Below are 23,232 nucleotides of genomic sequence, written 5' to 3'. Positions count from 1 at the left end.
ACTCCCACCCAATGCAGATCTCCACCCCACAAAACAGCATACAAGAAGCCAGGTCCTATTGAGAGGAACTCAGACTTTCCCTTTATTTCTGTCTTCAACAGGGAGTGAGGCAGCAGGAGTAGTAGAGGGTTCTCCTGCCGGCTTGGAACTTTTCCTGCACTGGTGACTTACCTGCCTATGGAATATTTCCTGCTTTCTTAGGCATTTACTCTGGAAAAACTATCTGCAACATTCCCAAGGTCCAGGTGCAGGGATCTCTGCTACAGCCTTTCTGCAAGCATTCCACACCACATCAGGGAGGCCCTCCCCACAGGACCCATGCCTCCAGACTAAGTGCAGGATGAAGGAGGGCAACTCACTGTTACAGGAGGAAGTTAGTTGGGTTCTAACAGGATACCTGGAGGTTAGCAATGAGGAAATCATGGCCAGCTATTGGGAAGGTCAGAGCCCTGTCCTGGCCACACTCCACAAGAAGCCAGATCAAACTAGATAGGCACATGATGGCAGATGCCATGACAGGAACCTCCTGATCAAATTAAGAAGAAAAAGGAAACCCTGCTTCCTGCCCCCAAGTAATAAATATTCCTCCCCCTAGTTAACAACTGTCAAAGATAGAAACCCACCCCCAGGGTGTGCAGCTCACACCAGCACCTTCCTGCCCTCCCTCTGGCTCTCATATCTCCAGAGTGTACTTTTTGCTTTAATAAACTTTTCTCACTTGTGTTACATATCAGCTGTCTATTGACTTCCCTCTCCTGACAAGACCAGAACCTTCCCTGACTCCTTCAGGTCTGGCTGGGTGGGAGCTGCAGTGCCTGGGACTCTCCAGTTCACCTGGCAACACTGCTAGCCACACACCTGGAACTGGAACACAAGGGCACTAAGCGTAGCTCAAGGACCCAGACCTGGAGTCAGTGCATTCCTGCCTGAGCAGGTTACTTCCCAGGGGAAATGGTAGCAGAGGTCCTCCAGTGCCATGTGTAGCAGAACATGGCATCTTTGGATAAATGTTGCTTCAGCACCTGGAATACAATGTCGCTCCATGACAGGTGTCCTGAGTCCTGCTGCATCCCGCCTCAATGCCAGCAAGCATCCCTGATGCTGTAACATTACAGCATCACTGTCAGGAGACAGTGAGTCTCCTGGCTGCCAGCTGCCTGCCTTCACCTTCATGTCCCTAGCCCTCCTGGATCTGGAGCCAAGGTCTCCACACCCAGCATGGGTGGCTTCACCAACCACAAAACTGCAGCCACGCACCTCCTGTATATCCTTGTGCCCTGCCCATTGACATCACAGAAGGCTAGGGCCACACTTGGGTATGATTGGCCACAGGGCACAGGCACAACCCACTGATTACCACAAGGAAAGGTGGAGACCAAGGGGAAGGACTTGTGCAAATATTGGCCCTGAGCAAGGCTAATGGTGCATGTGGGTCTTCTGAAATTTAGGGCATAAACTGCCTTCAGAGTGGTCCTTCTCCACTTCAGATCAATCTTCAGGATATCAGCAGTGGGTTCATCCAAGATGTAGCAATTTCGTTCTTCCCTTGTTGTAGAAAGGGAGTGGAAGTTGGTTTTTCTATTTGGACAGAAGATATTGAGAGCTCAGAAGGCACAGAAATATTAGATTTGGCTTTTCCCAAGGCAAGAGATAGGAAAGAGGTGAGGGTGCCAACTAGAGTCCAGGAAAAATAAAAGTCATGAGGATAAATACAGTCTCCTCCACCTGGATCCCTAAGCCTAGTTACATAAGTTCATCATGGACTTAGGAAGTTCACATGTGAAAAAGAATTGGCAGTTTCATCAGGCTGTAAACTCTGTAACTCAACAGAGATAAAGCTACAAAAATCTCAAATTTAATCTTATCTTTTGCTATGAATGATAAAATGGAACTCTTCAAGTCTCAGATTGGACTGAGGTAGCACTTAAGGCAGAGAACAAATACTGGGAATCCCTCCACCCCTCCACACCAAAGAAGTTACTGCTTCACTTCAGGACTTACAAAGAAGGGGCCTGGTGACTATTTTGAGAGACTTGGCTTATCCTTTACCTTTTGTTTTATAGGATATAGGAAAAGCAACGTTTTTATTTTTTAACATATCTTTTAATTTATTATTATTATTTAAGAAATATTTTTTGTATTATTGATTTAATTTCTTTTAACAAGCAGACCAAAACACACCTAGGATATAACTTCCTTTTCATCTCTTTTTTTTTTTTTTTTTGGATTTAGCTTCTTTTAACAAACAGACAAAAACACACATAGGATCCCTTCCCTTTATTTTTATTTCTGTGTTTTGTTTGCTTGTTTTGGACCTCTTCTTAATATAGGAATTATTCTCAGAAGCAGGAATACAACAGCCTTTGATAACAACAACAAACCCCCTTATTTCACAAAATGACAAGATGGAAGAATTCACCACAACAGAAGGAATAAGAAGAAATGATGGACAAGGATTTAATTAATACAGATATGAGTAAGACGACCAAATTAGAATTTAAAACAACAATTATAAGGATACTAGCTGGGCTTGAAAAATTAGACAAGATACTATAGAATCCCTTACTGCAGAGATAAAAAACCTAAAAACTAGTTAGGTTGAAATTAAAGACACTATAACCAGATGCAAACCTGAATAGACAAAGACAAAGAGGATAGATGAATCAGGGGAATGAATCAGTGATATTAATATTATGGAAAATAATGAAGCTGAAAAGAAGAGGGAAAGAACAATGTTAGATCATAAATGTAGACTCAGGGGCTCAGCAACTCCTTAAAGCATAATAACATTTGTATCACAAGAGTCTCAAGGGGCACCTGGGTGGCTCAGTTGGTTGAGTGTCCAACTTCGGCTCAGGTCATGATCTCATGGTTCATGGGTTCGAGCCCCGCATCAGGCTCTCTGCTGACCACTCAGAGCCTGCAGCCTGCTTTGTGGATTCTGTCTCCCTCTCTGTCTGCACCTCTCCCACTCATACTCTGTCTCTGTCTCTGTCTCTGTCTCTGTCTCTCTCTCTCAAAAGTAACAAAAACATTAAAAAATAATAAGAGTCTCAAAGATGAAGAGAGATAAAAAGGGTTGGGAGGTTTATTTGAGCAAATTTGGGCTGAAAACTTCCCTAATCTGGATAAGGACACAGACAAAAAAATCTAAGAAGCACAGAGAAATCCCATTAAATCAACAAAAGCTGGCCATCATCTAAACATATCATAGTCAAATTCACAAAACACACAGACAAGGAAAGAATCCAAAAGCAGCAAGGGAAAAATGTCCTTAGCCTAAGGGAAAATATATCAGGTTCACAGATGATCTGTGCACAGAAATGTGGCAGTCCAGAAGGGAGTGGCATGATATATTCTTTGTGCTGAGTGGGAAAAATAGGAAGCCAAGAATATTTTATCCAGCAAGGCTGTCATTCATAACAGAAGGAGAGAAAAAGAGTTTACCACATAAAAAAAAAAACTAAAGGAGTTCATGATCACTAAACCAGTCCTGCAAAAAGTATTAAAGGGCACTATTTGAGTGGGAAAAACAGACCAAAACTAAGAAAGACCAGAAAGGAACAGAGAAAACCTAAAAAAAAAAAAATCAATAAAAATCAATAACTTTACCCATAGTCCAGTGGCACTATTTTCATATCCATCAATAATCAGTCTGAATGAAAATGGAATAAATGCTCCAGTTAAGACATAAGTTATCAGAAAGAATAATAATAGTTAAAAAAAGACCCATCTGTATGCTGCCTTCAAGAGACTCATTTTAGACTTAAAGACAAATGCAGATTGAACATGAAGGGATAGAGAACCATCTATCATGTTAATGGACATTAAAGAAAAGTCAGAGTAGCCATACTTATATCAGCTAAACTAGATTTTATTTTATCTTACTTAAAAAAATAAATGTTTATTTATTTTGAGAGAGAGAGAGAGAGGAGAGGAGACAGAGAGAGAGGGAGAGAGAGAATCCCAAGCAGTTTCCTTGCTATCAGCATGAAGCTCAGTGTGGGGCTCGATCTCACAGACTGCAAGATCATGACCTGAGCCGAAATCAAGAATCGGGTGCTTAAAAACTGAGCCACTCAGCTGAACCAAATAAATTCGATTTTATTTTATCTTTTTTTTTTTAATTTTAAGTTTATTTATTTATTTTGAGGGGGAGAAAGCAGGGAGGGGCAGAGGGAGAGGAGAGAGAGAGAATCCCAAGCAGGCTCCACACTGTCAGTGCAGAGTCTGATGCGGGCTCGAACTCACAGACCATGAGACCATGACCTGAGTTGAAATCAAGAGTTGCCCACTTAACTGACTGAACCACCCAGGACCCCCAAACTAGATTTTAGAGCAAAGACTAACAAGAGACGAAGAAGGGCATTGTATCATAATTATGGTGTCTGTCCATCAAGAAGATCTAACAATTGTAAATTTTTATGCCCACAACTTAGAGCACCCAAATATACAAATCAATTAATAACAAACATAAACTCATTAATAATAATACCATAATAGTAGGGACTTTAACACCTGACTTACAGCAATGGACACATCATCCAAGCAGAAAATCCACAAGGAGACAATGACACATTGGACGAGATGGACTTAACAGATATATTCAGAACATTTCATCCTAAAGCAGCAGAATACACATTCTTTTTCAGTGCACATGGAATATTGTCTAGAAAACATCACATACTGGGGCACAAGTCAACCCTCAATATTCAAAATGATTGAGATATACCATGCATATTTTCAGCACACAATGCTATGAAACGTGAAGTCAACCACACACACACACACACACACAAACATTTTTTTGGAAATCTCTCGAGTACATGGATGTTAAAGAACATCCTACTAAAGAATGAATGGATTAACCAGGAAGTTAAAGAGGAAATTTAAAAAGTACGTGAAAGCCAATAAAAAAGAAACACAGCAGTCCAAAGCCTTTTGGATGCAGCAATGGCTGTCCTAACAGGGAAGTGTATTGCAATACAGGCTTACCTCACGAAGCAAGAAAAATCTCAAATACACAGCCTAACATTACACCTAAAACAACTAGAAAAGGAACAGCAAATAAAGCCTACAGCAAGCAGAAGAAGGGAAATAATAAAGATTAGAGCAGAAATAAACTATAGAGAAACAACAACAATAACAACAACAACAACAACAACAACAAAAGAAAAGGAAGAAGAAGAACAGATCAGTGAAACTAAGGGCTGGTTCTTTGAGAGAATAAATAAAATTGATAAACCCCTAGTCAGATTTATAAGAAAGAAAAGAGAAAGGACCCAAATAAATAAAATCACAAATGAAAGGGGAGAGGTCACAACAAACACCACAGAAATACAAACAATTATAAGAGAATACTATGAAAAATTATATGCCAACAAAACTGGGAAATCTGGAAGAAATGAACAAATTCCTAGAAACATACAAACTACCAAAACTTAAACAGGAAGAAGTAGAATATTTGAACAGACCCATAACCAGTAAATAAAATTGCATCAGTAGTCAAAAATCCTCTGACAATCAAAAGTCCAGGGCCAGATTACTTCCCAGGGAAATTCAATCCAACATTTAAAAAGGAGTTAATATCTATTTTCAAACTGTTCCAAAAAACAAGAATGGTAGGAAATCTTCCAAACTCATTCCACGGGGCCAGCATTATTTTGATTCCAAAACCAGACAAAGATCAAACTAAAATAGAGAATTACAGGCCAATATCCCTTATGAGCAAGGATGCAAAAACTTTCAGCATGATACTAGCTAATTGAATTCAACAGTACATTAAAAGAATCATTCATGATCAAGTAGGATTTATTCCTGGGCTGCAAGGCTGGTTCAATATCCACAAATCAATAAACCTGATATACCACATTAATAAAAGAAAGGATAAGAACTATATGATCCTCTCAATAGGTGCAGAAAACACATCTGACAAAATACAGCATCTATTCTTGATAAAAACTCTCAATAAAGTAGGGATAGAAGGAACATACCTCAACATCATAAAAGCTGTATATGAAGGCCCCACAGCTAATATCATCTTTATTGGGGAAAGACTGGAAGACTTTCCTTTACAGTCAGAAACAAGACAAGCATGTCCACTTTCACCATTACTATTTCACTTAGTAGTGGAAGTCTTGGTCTCAGAGATTGGACAACAAAAAGAAATAAAAGGCATCCAAATCATCAAGAAAGAAGCCAAACATTCACTATTTGCAGATGACATGATACTTTATATAGAAAACCCAAAGGATTCCACAAAAAAAAATTACTAGATCTTCTACATGAATTCAGCAAAGTTTAGGATATAAAATCACCATACAGAAATCTGTTGCATTTTTATACACCAATAATGAAGCAGCATCAAAAGAAACAAAAGAATCCACCCCATTTACAATTGCACCAAAAACAAAAGATACCTAGGAATATACCTGAGCAAAGAGGTAAAAGACCTGTACTCTGAGAACTATAGAATCTTATAACAGTAATTAAAGAGGACACTAAGAAACAGAAAAACATTCCATGCTCATGGATAGGAGGAACAAATATTTTTAAAATGTCTATACTACCCAAAGCAATCTACATATGTAGTGCAATCCCTATCAAAATACTACCAGCATTTGTCACAGAACTAGAGCAAACAATCCTAAAATTTGCATGAACCATAAAAGACCCAACCAGCCAAAGCAATCCTGGAAAAGCAAAGGCAAAGCTGGAGGTATCATGATTCCTGACTTCAGGCTATATTACAAAGCTCTGGTCATCAAAATAGTATAGTATTGTTACAAGACCAGACACACAGATCAGTGGAACAAAATAGAAAGCCTAGAAATGGATACATAACTATATGGTCAACTAATCTTCAACAAAGCAGGAAAGAATATCCAATGGAAAAAGATAGTCTCTTCAGCAATTTGTATTGGGAAAACTGGACAGCAAAATGCAGAAGAATGAAAATAGACTTTTTTACACCATACAAAAAAATGGATGAAAGACATAAATATGAGACAGGAAACCATCAAAATCCTAGAGAAGAACAAAGGCAGCAATCTCTTTGACCTTGACTGGTACAATTTCCTACTAGACACATCTCCAGAGGCAGGGAAACAAAAGCAAAAATGAACTATTGGAACTTCATCAGATAAAAAGCTTTGTTTGGGGTGCCTGGGTGTCTCAGTCGGGTAAGCATCCAACTCCTGGTTTTGGCTCAGGTCATGCCTATGGTTTGTGAGTTTGAGCCAATGTTGGGCTCCATGCTGATGGTGTGGAGCTTGCCTCGGATACTCACTCTCTCTCTCTCTCTCTCTCTCCCCACCCCTCTGCCCCTCCCCCACTTGTGCCCTCTCTCAAAAATAAATAGATCATAGATAGATAGATAGATAGATAGATAGGATAGATAGAGTTTTGTACAACAATGGAAACAATCACCAAAACTGAAAGGCATCCTATGGAATGGGGCAAGACATTTGCAAATGACATACGGATAAAGGGTTAGTATCCAGAATCTACAAAGAACTTGTCAAACTCAACACCCAAAAAACAAATAACCTTGTTAAAAAAATGTGCAGAAGACATCAATAGAAAATTTTCCAAAGAAGATATCCAGATAGCTAATAGACACATGAAAAGATGCTCAACATCAGTCATTATCAAGGAAATAAAAAATCAAAACTACAATGAGATACTACCACACAATCACCAGAATGGCTAAAATTATCAACACAAGAAACAACAGATGTTGGTGGGGATGTGGAGAAAGAAAAACCTTCTTGCACTTTTGGTGGGAATGCAAACTGCTGCAGCCACTCTAGAAAGCAGTATGGAGATTCCTCAAAAAGTTAAAAATAGAACTACCTGATGATCCAGCAATTGCACTACTAGGTATTTATCTAAAGAGTACAAAAATACAGATTCAAAGGAGGTACATGCACCCTGATGTTTATAACAGCATTATCAACAGTAGCCAAATTATGAAAAGAGCCCAAATGTCCATCGACTGATGAATGGATAAAGAAGAAGTGGTATATATATATATATATATATATATATACACACACACACACACACACACACACACACACACTGAAATATTACTCTGTCATAAAAAAGAATGAATTGTTACCATTTGTAAGGATGTGGATGGAGCTAGAGTATATTATGCTAAGCAAAATAAGCTAGTCATGGAAAGATCAATACCATATGATTTCACTCATATATGAAATTTAAGAAATGTATCAGATGAAAATTAGGGAAATAAAAGAGTGAGGCAAACCATAAAACAGACCCTGAACTATAGGGAACAAACTGAGGGTTGCTGGACAGGAGGCGGGCAGGGCTATTGGTTAAATAAGTGATGGGTATGAAGCAGGGTATATATTGTGAGGAGCTTGAGTGTTGTATGTACATGAATCACTAAATCTGAAATTAATATATTACGCTGTATGTTAACTAACTGGAATTTAAAGAAATAATTGGAAGAAACAAAACAAAGCCATTGGGCAACTAGATCACTCCAGAAGAGGTAAGCAACAACACTTGTTTTAGAGCCTGATCCAGGAGGACACTACGTTTTGTTGGGTCAGAGCGGGGAGATTCAGGAAGGAAAGGAAGAGCCAATGAAGAAGGAAGAAAATCAGGAGAGTGTGAAGTCACAGAAGCCAGTGGGATTTGGGGTGGGGGTGGGGTATGGAGGGAAAGATCTACACTGTCAGATGTTGCTCTGATGGAGGAGAGACCATAGCCAAGTGACCATTCCATTCCAGCTGTTCCTTGAAAGGGAAAACGCCACTGGAGTCATTAGAAAAGAGAATGGGAAGTCAACAAGAGTCCACAGCGAATCTAGGCAACTTTTCAGAGGACTTTTGATGCAGACAGAGGGAATGGGCCCTGGGGTTCTAGAGAGGAGTCTAGTTGGTTTTTTAAGGTGGCTGATTCTGCACTGCATGAGTGCCCGTTGATGGCAACTGAGAGAGAGAAATTGAAGGTGAAGTACAAAATAGTAATTGTGGAGGCAACATCCATGAGCAGGCTGGAGAGGCTGGGGTCGACACACAGGGGGAGGGCTCGGTTCCATTCATTTCCCTATCATGCGCGGGCGCTTGCCACAAAAGCCACCCCTCCGCAATTCCCCTGGCGCTAAGCGAAGTGCTTGAGCAATTCCTGCGGGAACTACACCTCCCGGCAGGCGCTACGCTAGGTGGCCAATGCGCAGGCGCGCGCTGCGGGCCTCTGTCTCTGCCCTCCCAGTAGCCCCGGCCCCTGTTCCCGGCTGCAGGCTCCGACGCGGAGGGGGACGGGTTCCTCTTAAAAGAGAAACGGCGGCTGTGCGCGCGAGGTGGGCCCTTGTCCATCTCTGCTCTCCGGGCCTGCGCGCAAGGCGGGGGAGGCGCAGGCGCATTCCGGGCGAGGGCGGGTGGGGGCGCGCAGGTAAGGCCGAGTCGGGGTGGGCCGCGGCGGGCGCTCTGGGTGGCCTGGTAGCTGCCTGTGGAATTGGCCAGCCCTACACACAGTGAGCGTTAAGTGGGACGGCCGGAGACCGGGTGGGAGCGCCCTCCAGACCCCGCCCCCACCCACATTCACCCCGCTATGAAGAGCGCCCACAAAACACACGACCTCCCCTTCCCCCACCAACCAGTAAAGGCCCATGTTCTCTTCAAGGTGAAACTGTTTACCAACCCCTCATCCAGCCCCAGCTGAAATTTCTCCATGAGAGTCTCACGCCCCTTCCCCATAGCTTCCGTTTCTACACTTCAGTATGCCCGGGGTCAGGCCATTGTTCCGACATTGACTTTGTCTCCCTGCCTCCCACTCCACAGCGCTAGTTTACATGTCCTGTAAGCTGGAGTGGTTGGGCCCAATGGCAGGGGATGCTATGGAAATGACTTAGTCTTGCTCCAATTCATTGATGAGGTGAGGCCCCAATGGCGGGTGGAGCCAGAGGCCCGGGATCAGGTACGCCCATATGCGTGTCTCCTCCACCTTGTAGGTCCTGGTGCCTATGGCTTCCTCCCCGGTGGACGCATCCCGCAGGCGGCAGGAGAAGCGACGGCAGCTGGACGCGCGCCGCAGCAAATGCCGCATCCGCCTAGGTGGCCACATGGAGCAGTGGTGCCTCCTCAAGGAGCGGCTGGGTTTCTCCCTGCACTCGCAACTCGCTAAGTTCCTGTTGGACCGGTTAGGGGCCTGGGCGGGACTCTGGGGGAGGGCACCCAGGCTGCAACACCCAGTCCCCTCCCAGGGTCAGGTGGTGCCCATTGCTCCTTACCACCCGTCGATTTCTCATTTCAGCAGAACCGCCTCTGTGATTTGTGGCCTTTGTGCCCTCCTGTTGGTCCCCAGTGAATAGAGGGGCCCTTAGGACTGGTCCCTTAAAAGTGTGGGAGTGCTGAGAGCAGTTGGCCTGGACCCCTACCTAAACTGCCTCTCTTCCCCACCCTGGCAGGTACACTTCTTCAGGCTGTGTGCTCTGTGCAGGTAGGTAGGGAATAGCTAGAGTTAGGGGGTCAGGAGCCAGGGAGGGAAGAGGGGCAACAGGGAGCGAGTGATGTGACCCAGCAGCATTCTCCATAAGGAGATTGGATCTGAGTGAGTTTGGGAAAAGGTGGAGAATTGGGGAGCCCAGGGTAGTTTGATGGGAACGTCCTGTATAAAAGAGAGCAGTGTCTCAGGACCTTGGGGAGGTTCTGGGCTCTGAAGAATGGTAAAATGGACTAGACTGGGGTTGCCCAGGGGGCTGGGGGACAGGGCTGAATGTGGCCCCAGAGTGAGAGTAGGAGGCCTCCCCACTTGCCCTGTTGCCTTCACCATTCCAGGTCCTGAGCCTTTGCCCCCCAAGGGTCTGCAGTATCTGGTGCTCCTGTCTCATGCCCACAGCCGAGAATGCAGCCTGGTGCCTGGGCTTCGGGGGCCCGGGGGCCAAGATGGGGGACTTGTGTGGGAGTGCTCTGCAGGCCACACCTTCTCCTGGGGCCCCTCTTCAGGACCCATATCTCCAGAGGAGCCCAAGCCAGTTTTCCGGCCAAGTACTGCCCCAAGAAGCTGGTGCCCAGAGGCCAGGAGTGGGCAAGCACCTGCAGGTAGGCTGGGGGAAAGAAGAGTTGTGGAGAAAAGGAAGGGAAGAGGTTCCCATCTCTTTTGCTTAGAGCTTCATTGTCTAAAAATTATCCTTTCTCAATGGAAAAACTATGCTTACAAGGAAATATATCCTTAAATATATTTTCAGGTATAAAAAGCAAAAAACAGCATAGGGCGTATGTTGTGTTACCCTTGGTGGAAAACTAAGAGGAGAAAGAATGTATGTATGCACTTAACGGATGTATAAAATATCTCTGGAAGGGCATGTAGGAAACCAGGCTGTCTGTGGGAAGAATAGGTGATTGGGAACAGTATTGGAAAAGAGGCTTTTCATAGTGTACTTTTTTATACTTTTATTTTCTGAACCCATGTGAATGTATCATTTCTAAAATAAAATATCCCTTCCCACTCCAGTAGCCTCTGCACCCTCCTCCTTCCCAAGAGTCCTCCCACCACTTCAGACCTTAGAAGTACATCTGTCCTCATCCCTCCAGCCCAGAGTTCCTTCCCCTTTGACCCTACAGGTTTGGAATCTGAGCATGATGAGAGGACTCAGGAGGCCAGGTCACCCAGGTGAGGTTGGGGGTGGGAGGGACAGGATAGACTTGGGTGGACAGTGCAGGTGAAGGAGCAGAGCCTGAGGCTTGCCTTCCTTGGTCCAGCAGGGAAGTAGGACCCCTCCTGGAGACCTTCCCACCCCCAGGAGAAGAGGGGGAGGAGGAAGACGAGGACGAAGAGGAGATGCTCAGTGAGGCCAGCCCATGGACCTACAGCTCCTCCCCAGATGGGCAAGTTGGGGCTGAAGGAGGATGCTGAACAGAGCAGGAGGAGGGAGGGAGCAGCTGGCCAGGGCTTCCAAAGCTTTGCAGACTTGGTGGGGAAGGCAGGATGGGCATTGGGGAAGGGAGAAAGAATTGGAGGCTTTGAATTGGGTGGAAGGTGGTAAAGTTAGGCTGTAGGGCAGAATGAAAGCTGAAAGCAGGTGTGAACAGAGATCCTGGGTAGGAGTAGGGCTGTTCTGAGTTTGGGATCTTAGCATTTCGGGGGCTCAGGGCTAGCTGAAAGCCCAGGGAAATAATGCCCTCCTCTTCCTTCTCTTTTCAGCAGTGATCCAGATGCCCCCAGACTCCTTCCTTCCCCTGTCACCCATACACTTAAGGAGGGGGAGACACCCCCAGCCCCAGCAGCTCTTCTCAATCCTCTTGCTGTACCATCCTCATCAACATCATCATTGAGTTCTGGAGCTCTTCCTACCGAAGTTGGGGTACAGCCGGAACTCAGAGGGACCCCTCAAGCAGCCCAGCAGACTGAGCCTCTGGCCAGGTAACCTGATGGCTGAGACAGAGGGCAGGGGCATCCCGGAACATGGCCCTCCCTCGAGGCCCTCTGCTCCCTCTTTGCTGCCCGTAGCCCTGGGATTCAGGCCCAGTCTGCTCTGACCTTGGCCTGGGAGGAGGACACGGCACAGATTGGCCCCAAGAGAATTAGGTAGGACTTGCAGAGCGGGGCTGGAGGGGGGAGAGTGAGAAGAGGGAGTTAAGGAGAGCCCGTGGGAGTCCTTATGCTCCTCCCTATCCTCCTCCTCCCAGGAAAGCTGCCAAAAGAGAGCTGCTGCCTTGTGACTTCCCTGGCTGCGGACGGATCTTCTCCAACCGACAGTATTTGAATGTGAGGAATGTGAGGGGCACAGATTGGGTTTTATGTGGCTTCAGAGGTGAGAAGGGCTGAAGGGGATGCTGAGGTGAAGGAGAAGCTGAAGCAAAGAAGCCTGGAATGTGGGTGGATTCAGAGATGGGAAGAGAAAGATGGGGGTGGATCTGCAGAGCTTACCTACAGTTAATAATCACTAAAGCAGACAGCTGGTAGATAAGGCAGAAAACCAAGCCACCAGTACACAGCTGCTGCCCACTACTGCTGGTTTCTTGGGCCCTCCAAGGGTCACGTGGAGATGATGATGGCATTCCTCAGGCTCTTGGAGTGCTAGTGACTGTTCTAAGCACTTGACATGGGTCAAGTCTTTTGATCTTCAAAAGATCCCTATGGAGTAGGTGCTGATACAGTTCCTGCTTTGCAAATGAGGAAACTGAAGCACACAAAATGGTTAAGCAGTTCCCAAGACTCCTTAGCTAGTGTGTGACGGTGCTGGGGTTGCTGAGTCCACACTCAGCCACCTGGCCCCGTTCGCTTGAGCGGGCAGTTCTAGTGCTAGAGGACTGGAAGATGGTCCTGTCCCCAGCCTAACTGCAGGAGAGGTTTGGGGCACAAAGAGGGAAGGGCCACAGCCCCCACACTCATCCAGAGCCCTCCCAGACCCAAGTCCTGAGGCAGAGACCCCAGACCAGAGGAATGGTGAGGCAAGGGTGGAAGGCATTTGTGCAGGAAATCCCTGGGCTGAGAAGAACTTTACCAGGGCTAGTCAAACGCACTTGAGCTTGTTAATGGAGGACACTGAAGCAGCCACCAGCAGCAGTTTAACTATGGGAAAGCGGGATTATAGATAAGGGGAAAGCCCATGGAATTTAGTGAGCCAGAATGTGACATTAGGTCAGACAGGAGAAATATTTCCAACAAATAATCAGGGAGTTAAAGAAGAACACACAACCCCTAAAAGTGTTCCAGGTTGAAAGCATACAGGTGTGTGTGTGTGTGTGTGTGTGTGTGTGTTTCTAAAGAAGATTTAGGAAAACACCATATAATATATACCCATGGTTAGCAATAAAGTAGGCAATCTGGGTGATATTATTATACATTAATATTGATATTGAAGAGGATAATCATACCTACCCAAATTGTGTTCTTATTCCCAGCAGACAGCAAATCCATGGTTAGGGAACCAGGAGTGTCACCAGAATGGCACTTTGTTCAGGGAACTGGTCATTGTAAGGAAGGTTGTGGCAAAAAGGTGAGGTAATGGAAGTCAAGGACAGAATAGGGTGAGGGCAGAGTTTGGTGTCAGGACGGGATGGTGGACTTATATACAGGTGAGGACTGGCCAGGATGATGTGAGCTGGTGGTGACAGAACTTTTGGGGGAGGGGGAGGGGGCAGAGGAGCCTGCCTGCTGGGTCAGCTCTGGTGGTCTCCCTGAGACCACCTGTTTCCTTCCCTAGCACCACAAGAAGTACCAGCACATCCACCAAAAGTCCTTTTCCTGCCCAGAACCAGCCTGTGGGAAGTCCTTCAACTTTAAGAAACACCTGAAGGAGCATGTGAAATTGCACAGTGGTGAGTGGTAGAAATGCCTCCTCACTTCCCTCTCCTGTGGGTCCCTTCACCTCTCTCTCTGGGTGTTTTCATTTCTCTGTGAGTCCCTTCACTTCTCCGTGCGGGTTCTGTCCCCTCCCCCTGGTGGTCCCTTCACTTGCCCTGTGAGGCCTATCACCTCCTATCTGCAGGTGCCATCACACCCCTCTGTGGGATGACTCTCACTCACACTCAACTCTCTGTGTGTTGAGCACCTGCCTGCTTGAGACTGTTCTAGGTGTAGGATACAAAAGCGAACAGAGGCATCCACTCTAGTGATAACAGGGATACAAAGAGATGTGAAAGCAGGGAAGGGATGGAGAGCATGAGAGAGGAGTTTCTTTTGTAGAAAGGGAAGCTCCTTTGAGCAAAGACCTATGTGACGGGAGGAATAGAGGCTTGTCCATGTCTATGGGCAGGCCTGGGGAGGCCCTGAACTGGCATCTGCATGGAATGTACCAGGAACAGAGAGGGGGCCAGGAAGTTAGAAAGGAAGGAAGAGAGGTCAGATAGGTAGCAGGGACCTCTAACACTACCATCAAAGATGGTTTGGCTTCTGGCTAAATTAGATGGGCACCATCCAAGGGTGTTGTGTAGCAGAAGGACACAACTGACTTTAAAAGGAGCACAACTGACTTTAAAACTGACTTTGTGACTGCCATGTGGAGAAATGGGGCTGTAGGAATGTGCAGTGTGCAGTGATGGCAGCTTTAACACGCTGGTACAGTTGAGTTGATAAGAAGTGGCTGGAGGCTGATGTGAGCATGAAAGTGGAGCTAGAAGGGCTGCTGTGAGAAGGACAGATTGGCCACAGGTGGATGGGCAGGAGGGCATCAAGCTGACTTGAAGGATTCCAGCTTGAGCAACTGGAAAGAGGTGATGTGATTTCCTGAAAATGAGAGAGGCTTTAGGAAAGGGACAGTTTATTTGGGACATGATAATTTAGGCATCCCAGAAGATATGAATCTGGAGTCTGGAGATGGTGGGGGGAGGGGGAAAAAGTGTTAATCACAAGCACATGGGTGCTTCACAAGCACATTTGTTGCTGAAGGTGGAGTATACCTCCATGGAGTGAACGTAGGTACAGAAGAGTAATGAATGGGACATGTGGAAAGGGCAGCTACCAAGTGACCAGTGAGGCAAGTGAAGAGAGCAGTACTTGAGGAACCAAGTGGAGAGATTGCTCCAGGGAGGAGGGACAGAGGGTGGGTTGTGCCAGTGCTATAAGACGGAATAAGATGAGGATGAGGACTTTGACTAGATAACAAGGTGGCATGTGACAAGGGAGAGGAAAGCCAGAATCGAATAAGTTCAAGGCAGAGAGGAGCTAAAGAAGTGGAGATAGAGAATATGGACTACTCTTTGGAGTTTTGCTGTGAAGACAAGTAGAGAAATGGGGTCTTAGCTGGAGAGCTGTGAGCTTGGGGGCGTAGAGGGGAAAGGGATCCCACTGAGAGTAAAGGTTACTGATGCCTAGGTGGGGTGGGCAGCCTGCAGTCAGGGAGAAAAGGTGTGTTTCTGCACAATTGGAAGGTGGCTACAGTAGAGCAAGTATTCACATAAATGGTCACAAACAAGTTTGGTGATAGATTAGGTAAGGAAGAAGATGTGGGTATTCTCTCCTGGCTTTTCTCTTCTTGGTGACTTTGAAAAATAAGATCACTGCTGAATGAGGCTGGCAGAGAGAGGAGGTAGTATGGAATAATTGTCTACTGGACTCCTGTGAGTGAGAGAGTGAAATACAGAGGCATATGGTGGACTCTTTAGACTTGAGGTTGTAGATGAAAAGTAGAGGCTGGTGGGTGGGTGGGGGGCATGGATTGTGGATTCTGTTTCTACTTCCCTTAGCACACCTGTGCAGGAGTGGGCCAAATGTTGTGTTTACCCTAAGTTGGATTTTAGCCAAACAGGTCCAGCTGAGGAAGAGAGGGGCCAGTGAATGCGTAATATGAGTGAAGGAAGGCTACAAAGATCCCTTGGAACGGGAGTGTGGAGGGGGACAGTGGAAAGTCAGCGGGCTGCTGGACTGGCAGCATGGAATCACAGGCTTATTGCATGAGGACAAAGTAGTAGAAGGCCCTTGCTGGAACTGGCATGCTTGCAATTGCAGTTTCTGAAAAGGGTGGGAGACCAGGGACAGGGAGACCAGGGAACAGAAATATGGAGTGCTGGCTGAGGAGAGGGACTGGAGCCAGAGATTTGTGCAGTGTGGTAGAGTGATGGGGAAGAAGGCTGTAAGCATACATGTGCCGTCTGACAGGTGGGGGTGAGACAGATGTCTAAAGGATGCCATAAGAAGTGACGATACCTCCAGTATGCCCTGCCCTGAGGCTTGGAGGTACAGGAGAAAAAGCACAGTGGGCCTGTGAGAGCAGCTGGAGAAGGGCAAAGGGCAGGTGCTGTTAGTGCTGGCAGGTTCAGGGAAAAAGGAACAGGTTGGCTGTTGACAGCCACAGGGCACTTTTGGGGGCTGAGAGGAGTGGGATAAGCAGGCTGAATGGGGACAGTACTCCTGTGAAGGTTGGCAGGTGGGTTGGGCTGAGGAGGGGCCACAGCCTGGGGATGAATGCTAGGGTGTCACCTGTGCACCTGCAGACACCCGGGACTACATCTGTGAGTTCTGTGCCCGGTCTTTCCGCACCAGCAGCAACCTCGTCATCCACCGGCGCATCCACACTGGAGAGAAGCCCCTGCAGTGAGTGTGGGGGAGGTAGTATGGGTGGGAAGGTAGGGCTGTGGGTTGGAGCAGGGGAACTGCCATGGGGAAGTCAAGATGGGCTGAAGCACTGTCCTTCCCTCCGCTGTCCCTGGCTCAGGTGTGAGATCTGTGGGTTCACCTGCCGCCAGAAGGCCTCCCTGAACTGGCACCGGCGCAAGCATGCAGAGACAGCTGCTACTCTGCGCTTCCCCTGTGAGTTTTGTGGCAAGCGTTTTGAGAAGCCAGACAGCGTTGCAGCTCACTGCAGCAAAAGCCATCCAGCCCTGCTCCCAGCTCCACAGGAGTCACCCGGCCCTTTGGAAGCCTGCCCCAATATCTCTGCCTCTGTGACCCTGAGGTCTGATGATGAGTCCAGGCCCTCTCTGGTTCCTGAAGCTCTGACCACACTCCATCAACAGTGAGCATTCCTGGGCTCTGAGAATCCAGACCCTAGGGACTGAAGGGGAGCAAGGAAGAGAAGGGCCAGATGCCTAGTCCCCAGAAACTAGGGTGACAGGGAGTGTAGGGTGGGGGGCAAAAAAAAAACCAAGACAGGCTACTTTAGCCTTCCTAAACAACAGAATAAACTCAGTATTTTACAGTTGTGTGTGGGCAGAGTGAATGTTTTGGCACCTGAAGAATGGGAATCCTTATTCCTCTGGAAGCAGGCTCTGCTAAAATGTGCCTGAGTGCACCGTAGGTGCAGGCCCTGTTTCTCTCTCTGTAGGCCCCTACCTCAAGGACCTAGCTTTCTTTCCCAGTTTGGTTTGACACTTTGCAGTCCTTTTCAGTTGAGTGTCATACCTATTCTTGTGCTCAAGCAGGGCAGGCTGTGACAGTATGCAGAGCACTGGGTCATTCCAGAGGGATAGCTGGAGCAGGAATGGAGGTATGTGAGCCTGAGCCACATTTGTACTCTTCACTGAGAACCAAGTGTATAGGCCTTAAGAGTCTTGCCTTCCAGTGCAAAATCAAGGGGGCTCTACATGCAAGATCACTTGGGAGGGGACAAGATATCTTGGAACTTCAAAAGAGCATGGCCCTTGGATCACTCCTGGAGTCTGCAAAGACAGCAGCCTCAAGCTTTGAGAAAAGAGGCTCTTGGTATCCGGAACCCAAACAAACAACTCTTTATTTCAACAGCCATAAGCAAAAAAAATCACTGGACAACTCCAGATTTTCTACCCTGCACTACTGCCTCTGTGGAGCTGTTTCCCCATGGCTCCAAGATTGATTTGGATATAACATTCTGATGTTTCATTTGGCAGTATCCTGCTTTATCCATGTGGTCTAAGTCTAGGTCCCAAAGCTAATGTGGCCCACCTAGCTAGAGAACAGTGTCCTGAGAGGGACCTTGATCTGGACACCATCAGGTCTGGCCCATGGGACAGGTGGATGCTTTGCTGAGGGCTCCTGCCCACCCTTACTGGAGTGGGCCTTCTCTGCTGGGCAGCAGGCTGATTGCTTATGGCAGGATGCCTTTCACAGAAATGAGAAATCTCATCATCTCTGCCTAAAAATTTCCCATCTCTCAGAGCCCAGGGAGAAAGCAGCAGAGAAGCTGTCAAGTGGAACCAAGAGGCAAGAAGACCGCAAGGCAGGTGGGTTGTCCCTGTGGCCACCCTGTGATCATTACCTGAAGAGGCAGGACAACAAAAGTATCCAGGAAGGAGAGCTAGAGGAGACTCAGGCTGGAAAAAGGGGACGGGACAAGAGAAGACAATACAGGTGGGAAACCAGGAAGAAAACATTTGAGGGCACAGTAGCAGCAATGGGAACACACTAATACCTGGGCTTTCTTCCATGTCTAGGTTTTCCCAGTTCCCTGCACCTATACCCCAGAGGTAGCAGGAAGGATGGACAGGAAGAGCTGACAAGGGAAATGGATGTAGGGGCGTGACAGGGGGTGACAAACAGCCATGCTGTTTTTATACAGACTCCCATTTGCAGAGCTGCCCCACCATCCCTGCGGCAGTATATTGGTACTTGCTGAGCCCATTCCAGAGAAGCTTCTCAGCAAGTTTCCCTCAGCTGGGACACAAAAAGTCCGGCTTCTCCTGTTCTGCCTGCCCTGCAAAGATGAGGGCAGCTCCTGCCGTTGCTTGGGTGGCAGCGGTGGCGGCACGCGCTCGTGTGTGGGCCCGCTGGTGCTGTGAGAGCGAGCGACTGTGGCTGAAACACTTGCCGCACTCAGCACATTCTGCTGGCCGCTCGCCCAGGTGTGTCTTGCGGTGCAGTGCCAGTTTGGACCCCACGCTGAAGGCCTTGCCGCACTCAGGGCATTTGTGGGGCTTGTGACCAGCATGGTTGCGCCGGTGCACGTTGAGGTTAGATACGCACGTGAAGCATTTGCCACACAACTCACAATGGTAGGGTTTCTCGCCTGTGTGTGTGCGCCGGTGCTTGGTGAGGTCAGAACGGTCGCTGAAGCGGCGGCCGCACTCGGCACATGAGAAGGGCCTCTCGCCTGTGTGTATGCGCTGGTGCACCACTAGGTCAGAGCGCTGCCCAAAGCCCTTTCCACATGTAGTGCATGTGTGGGGCCGATCTCCCTGGTGGCTGCGCCTGTGGCGCAAAAGGGTGGAACTCTCGCTGAACCGGCGCCCACAGTCCCCGCACATGTAGGGCTTCTCACCTGTGTGTGTGCGCTGATGGCGCACGAGCGTGGCACTCTCCAAGAAGCCCTTTCCACACTCGGGGCACTTGAAGGGCTTCTCACCTGAGTGAATCTGCAGGTGTCGTGTTAGTGTTGAGCTCTTACCAAAGTTCTTCCCACACACACTGCACTGGTGTGCACCCGGAGCATGAGGCTGCGGAGGTGTGGAGTCTCCAGGGCTCCGGGCCACGTGGACGCGCGCGTGGCTCCGCAGCCCTGCGTAGCTGCGGAACGCCCGTGGGCATTGTGTGCAGCGGTGCAATGGGTCGATGGGTGTGATGGGTGACCCCCATGGGTGTGCGCGCACCAGGTGGAAGCGTAGCGCGCTCTGTCGGAAGGTGCGGGCACACAGCGGACAGCGGCGGGGCCGCTCTGGGGGATGCAGGCGGCGCCGGTGCAGCAGCAGAGCCGGGAGGTGTGGGAAGCTGCGGCCGCAGGCACGGCAAGAGCAGGAGCGGCTGCGCTGTCTATGTACACTCTGGTGCAGGTCCAGGTAGCCGCTGTGGCGGAAGCTCTGGCCGCACTCACTGCAGATGTAGAGCGTTTGGCCAGCATGGGCGCGTCGGTGCGCACGGAGGTCAGCAGCCAGGGCATAGTGCTCACCACAGTCTAGGCAGCGGTAGCGGCTGTCACCGCCATGAGCACGCTCATGACGCAGCAGCACCGAACTGTAGCGGAAGCTCTTGCCACACTCACTGCATATGTAAGGCCTTCCTGCTGCTGCCGCCATCTCTGATGCAGCTAACATGGTGAGGGCCAGGCCAGGGGTGGGGGGGTGGAGTCCCCGGAATGCAGGCTGGTAGGGATGTGTGCCACTCCCACGCCAGGGTGCACCTCCTCAAACTGCGTGTTATTTTCCGTTTTCTGAAGGCCTAGAAAGGAAGTGGCAAAGGGAAGAAGGGGAGTTTTGGAAAACTGATCTGCAGATTCTAGGTTCCTTTTCTTGTAAGCAGACTCTGTGTCTTTTTCTAGGGTGCGCTGCAGCCAAGTTCACCCTTCACTGCGAGCCCTATAGGGAGAAAGTCACTGTAAGCTACAGTTAAAGCTGTAACAGCTACACCTTGGGGAATGGCCAGGTGAGCACAGAGTCCCTCATTTCTTGTAACTTCCTTAGCTAGGCCATCTCCTGCATTCCATTCTCCAAGAAGAGTCAAAGCCATAGGACTCCTAGAAATATGGGGAAGGAGGTCTTCATGCCACCACGAAGGGCAGGAGGGATTCAGAGAGGGAGTTTGCCTCCAAAACTCTGCTTGGGAGGAGATGAGGAGTACCCAGCCAGTTTTCTGTCCTTAGGCCAGAGGTCTTAGCCTGGAGATACACTAGGAAACACCAAGAAGGGATGGGCAATGAGAAAGCCCCTGGGCCACAGAGCCTGCTTACCAGAAAAGGAACCTAGAATCTGCAGACCAGTTTTCCAAACTCCCCTAGACCACATCGATAACCTTCCTCTGAGACCCTGGTTTCCTAAGTCACCAATGTGAACCCAGCCAGACCTGGAAGGTCAAGGAGGGCAATGAGATGAAGCCTAAACCCATACGTAAGCAGAAGCCTGGGCAAAAAGTATCAGAAAGGGCTGGGGCCTGGGCAAAGGATGGTATCTGAGAAACCCCAAAGTACTGCACCTTGGCTTTGGACAATACTTGATAAACAACCACTCCACACAGGTACACAGCTTCAAAGTTCTCTGGCCTAACCTTGAGAAAGCAACTCTGGACCTGGGTGAAAGCAACCCTGGAAGGGGTGAAAAGGAACATGTGTAGTCCACAAAAAATAATATTGAAAGTTGATGGCATTTTCCTAGAAGTGCTTTTCACATTTTCAGGAAAAGCTGGGGAGAAGGAAGAAGCATTCCTTCTTAATTCTCAGTTCATCCAAGTTGTTTGCAAACATTTTACAGACATCCTTCATTGCCCTAGCTCCAGGGATCTGAGAACCCAGAATAGCAGAAAAGCCCCTTATGGGGATGGAATCTGTTCTGCTATTGTCTTTATCTCAGATGTTATCCCTGAATCCTAACAAGTTGGTTCAGGTAGCTGTCTGGGAGCAGAGTCAGGCTTTCTTTACAGAACCTCCTGTGGGCCTCATCACTGACTACTTCCCTCAAGGTCCAAGGATTGGTCCCAGCTAAATTCAGTGGAGATTAGGTGCAGTTACTATGAGTTATAGACTATCACTCAACAGGTCAGGGAGAGGAAGCAAACAAGTCAGCAATCATTTTCTTACTGGCAGATGGAAACATCATAAATACCTAGAGCTCTGGCTAAAATATCCCATAAATAGGATCCATTGAAAAAAATCCTTGAGGGGTGGCTGGGTGGCTCAGTTGGTTAAGCATGCGACTTCTCACAGCTCATGGGTTCAAGCCCTGCATCAGGCTTTGTGCTGACAAATCAGAGCCTGGAACCTGCTTCAAATGTTGTGTTCCTCTCTCTGCCCCTTCCCCGCTCAGGCTGTCTTTCTCTCAAAAACAAACAAAGAAACATTTAAAAAAGAAAAAAAAAAGTCTTGAAAGCCACAAACCTTCAGGGGTGGGCTCAGGAGCTTCTGCTCCCCTCCACATTGGGCAGGAGTGGCCAATACAGGATGTTCTCTTCTCATGCCTTTGAAGCAGGATGTTCTGTACCCTGCAAAGATGAAGGAAGAGGGACAACATGAATTTAAACTGAGCAGAGGGGACAGAAGCAGGGAGAGAAAGAAGAGGGGAATATTCTTTTAATGGCCATTTTCAAATTTAAAAAAACTAAAGAAAAGTATCATGAATCACTCACCTTCAGCATCTATTTACATTTTGCTCTCAAAATTTCTGTCTCATCTATGACATTCCTCTCATCCCACACACTTTTTCTCTCTTTTTTTTGGTCTGCAGTATTTTAAATCCCAGATATCTTATTCAAAGAGAATAAGTTTAAGCACGAACTGCAAGCAGGGTCAGGAGCCCCTCTGCAGACCTCTCTAAAGCAGTCTTTAGAGAGTCTCTCAGTTCTTCCATAGGGAACTTTCAGCCCAGACACTTGGGCAGCTTACTCTAGCTGGTCTTCAATTCAAAAGAACGTTTACCCTCATGTGAATAAAACCTTCCCTCAGGACTCAGTGTTTGATCCCAAATGCCAAAGAGAGCAATGCACATTCCCTGGTGTGTGTTCCACTTCACTTGGGGGTCTGCAGGGACCATGGCACCTCTCAGGCCAAGTTTCTGGGAAACCGCCCCCATGCCTCCCAGGGCACATGCCCAAAGAAGGGAAGACAAATGCACAAACACAAACATGCATACATAAGTGACATATAAAGAAAGATACAATTCTCCCCCACACTCCTGCCCCATTACAAATGTGGAAATAAGACAGACCCTGATCTAGGGAGCAGGTTTGGTAATTCAGTACCAGAGTACACCCTTCAAGTCTCTCTTCTGTACTTCACCCCATGCTGGAACTTGCCCTGGGAGGAAATCTGAAAGAAAAAAAAAAAAAATATATATATATCTATATATATCTATATATATAATTATGTATGAATAAATGAAAAGTCCTAAATGCTCAGTATTTTAAAGTAGTAACTTTCAAGCA

At 47.5% G+C, this 23,232-nt stretch overlaps 2 protein-coding genes and 1 long non-coding RNA gene across 11 annotated transcripts in view; 2 read left to right on the top strand and 1 right to left on the bottom strand.

Annotated features, from left to right (window-relative positions):
* Positions 1 to 9,240: 9,240 nt before the first annotated feature.
* ZNF692 (zinc finger protein 692) lies at positions 9,241 to 17,614 on the top strand. Of its 7 annotated transcripts, none has more exons than XM_049648941.1 (12): positions 9,241 to 9,334; positions 9,986 to 10,173; positions 10,442 to 10,473; positions 10,812 to 11,075; positions 11,598 to 11,646; positions 11,739 to 11,861; positions 12,178 to 12,396; positions 12,484 to 12,561; positions 12,663 to 12,741; positions 14,183 to 14,297; positions 16,911 to 17,010; positions 17,132 to 17,614. In XM_049648941.1, the coding sequence occupies exons 2-12, from the start codon at positions 9,998 to 10,000 to the stop codon at positions 17,433 to 17,435; spliced, it is 1,539 nt and encodes a 512-aa protein (XP_049504898.1). In that variant the 5' UTR covers positions 9,241 to 9,334; positions 9,986 to 9,997; the 3' UTR covers positions 17,436 to 17,614. The 7 variants fall into 7 exon arrangements, with proteins under 7 accessions (XP_049504898.1, XP_049504896.1, XP_049504899.1 ...); XM_049648939.1 differs by having other exon boundaries at positions 11,736 to 11,861; XM_049648944.1 differs by lacking the exon at positions 9,241 to 9,334 and adding an exon at positions 9,349 to 9,426.
* A 506-nt stretch (positions 17,615 to 18,120) lies between these two features.
* The window catches only part of ZNF672 (zinc finger protein 672), an 8,470-nt gene continuing 3,358 nt past the window's right edge, over positions 18,121 to 23,232 (bottom strand). The window contains exons 3-5 of one of the 3 annotated variants that reach the window (XM_049648947.1): positions 23,050 to 23,116; positions 22,190 to 22,293; positions 18,121 to 20,541 (exon numbers count right to left, since the gene is read on the bottom strand). In XM_049648947.1, coding sequence (XP_049504904.1) covers positions 19,041 to 20,417 — 1,377 coding nt within the window. In that variant the 5' untranslated portion in view covers positions 20,418 to 20,541; positions 22,190 to 22,293; positions 23,050 to 23,116 and the 3' untranslated portion in view covers positions 18,121 to 19,040. Of the gene's footprint in view, positions 20,542 to 20,578; positions 20,679 to 22,189; positions 22,294 to 23,015; positions 23,117 to 23,232 lie in introns of those variants that run through there. The other 2 variants (XM_049648946.1, XR_007461629.1) reach the window with 2 other exon arrangements.
* Positions 18,528 to 23,232, top strand: part of LOC125935344 (uncharacterized) — a 6,418-nt gene continuing 1,713 nt past the window's right edge. The window contains exons 1-2 of the long non-coding RNA XR_007461630.1: positions 18,528 to 18,614; positions 20,642 to 20,745. This is a non-coding gene — a long non-coding RNA (uncharacterized LOC125935344). The remainder of the gene's footprint in view (positions 18,615 to 20,641; positions 20,746 to 23,232) is intronic.

This window comes from Panthera uncia, assembly GCF_023721935.1.
Source record: "Panthera uncia isolate 11264 chromosome A1 unlocalized genomic scaffold, Puncia_PCG_1.0 HiC_scaffold_17, whole genome shotgun sequence".
Taxonomy (NCBI): domain Eukaryota; kingdom Metazoa; phylum Chordata; class Mammalia; order Carnivora; family Felidae; genus Panthera; species Panthera uncia.
The sequence above is the reverse complement of the archived record's forward strand: the minus strand, read 5'-3'. Positions and strand labels throughout refer to the sequence as shown.

Excerpts from the sequence above, each read along its gene's own strand:
- ZNF692 (XM_049648939.1), top strand. The coding sequence starts at position 9,998 with ATGGCTTCCTCCCCGGTGGACGCATCCCGCAGGCGGCAGGAGAAGCGA. Across the intron at positions 11,076-11,597 it reads GAGTGGGCAAGCACCTGCAG|GTTTGGAATCTGAGCATGAT; the intron begins GTAGGCTGGGGG and ends TTGACCCTACAG. Across the intron at positions 17,011-17,131 it reads ACTGGAGAGAAGCCCCTGCA|GTGTGAGATCTGTGGGTTCA; the intron begins GTGAGTGTGGGG and ends TCCCTGGCTCAG.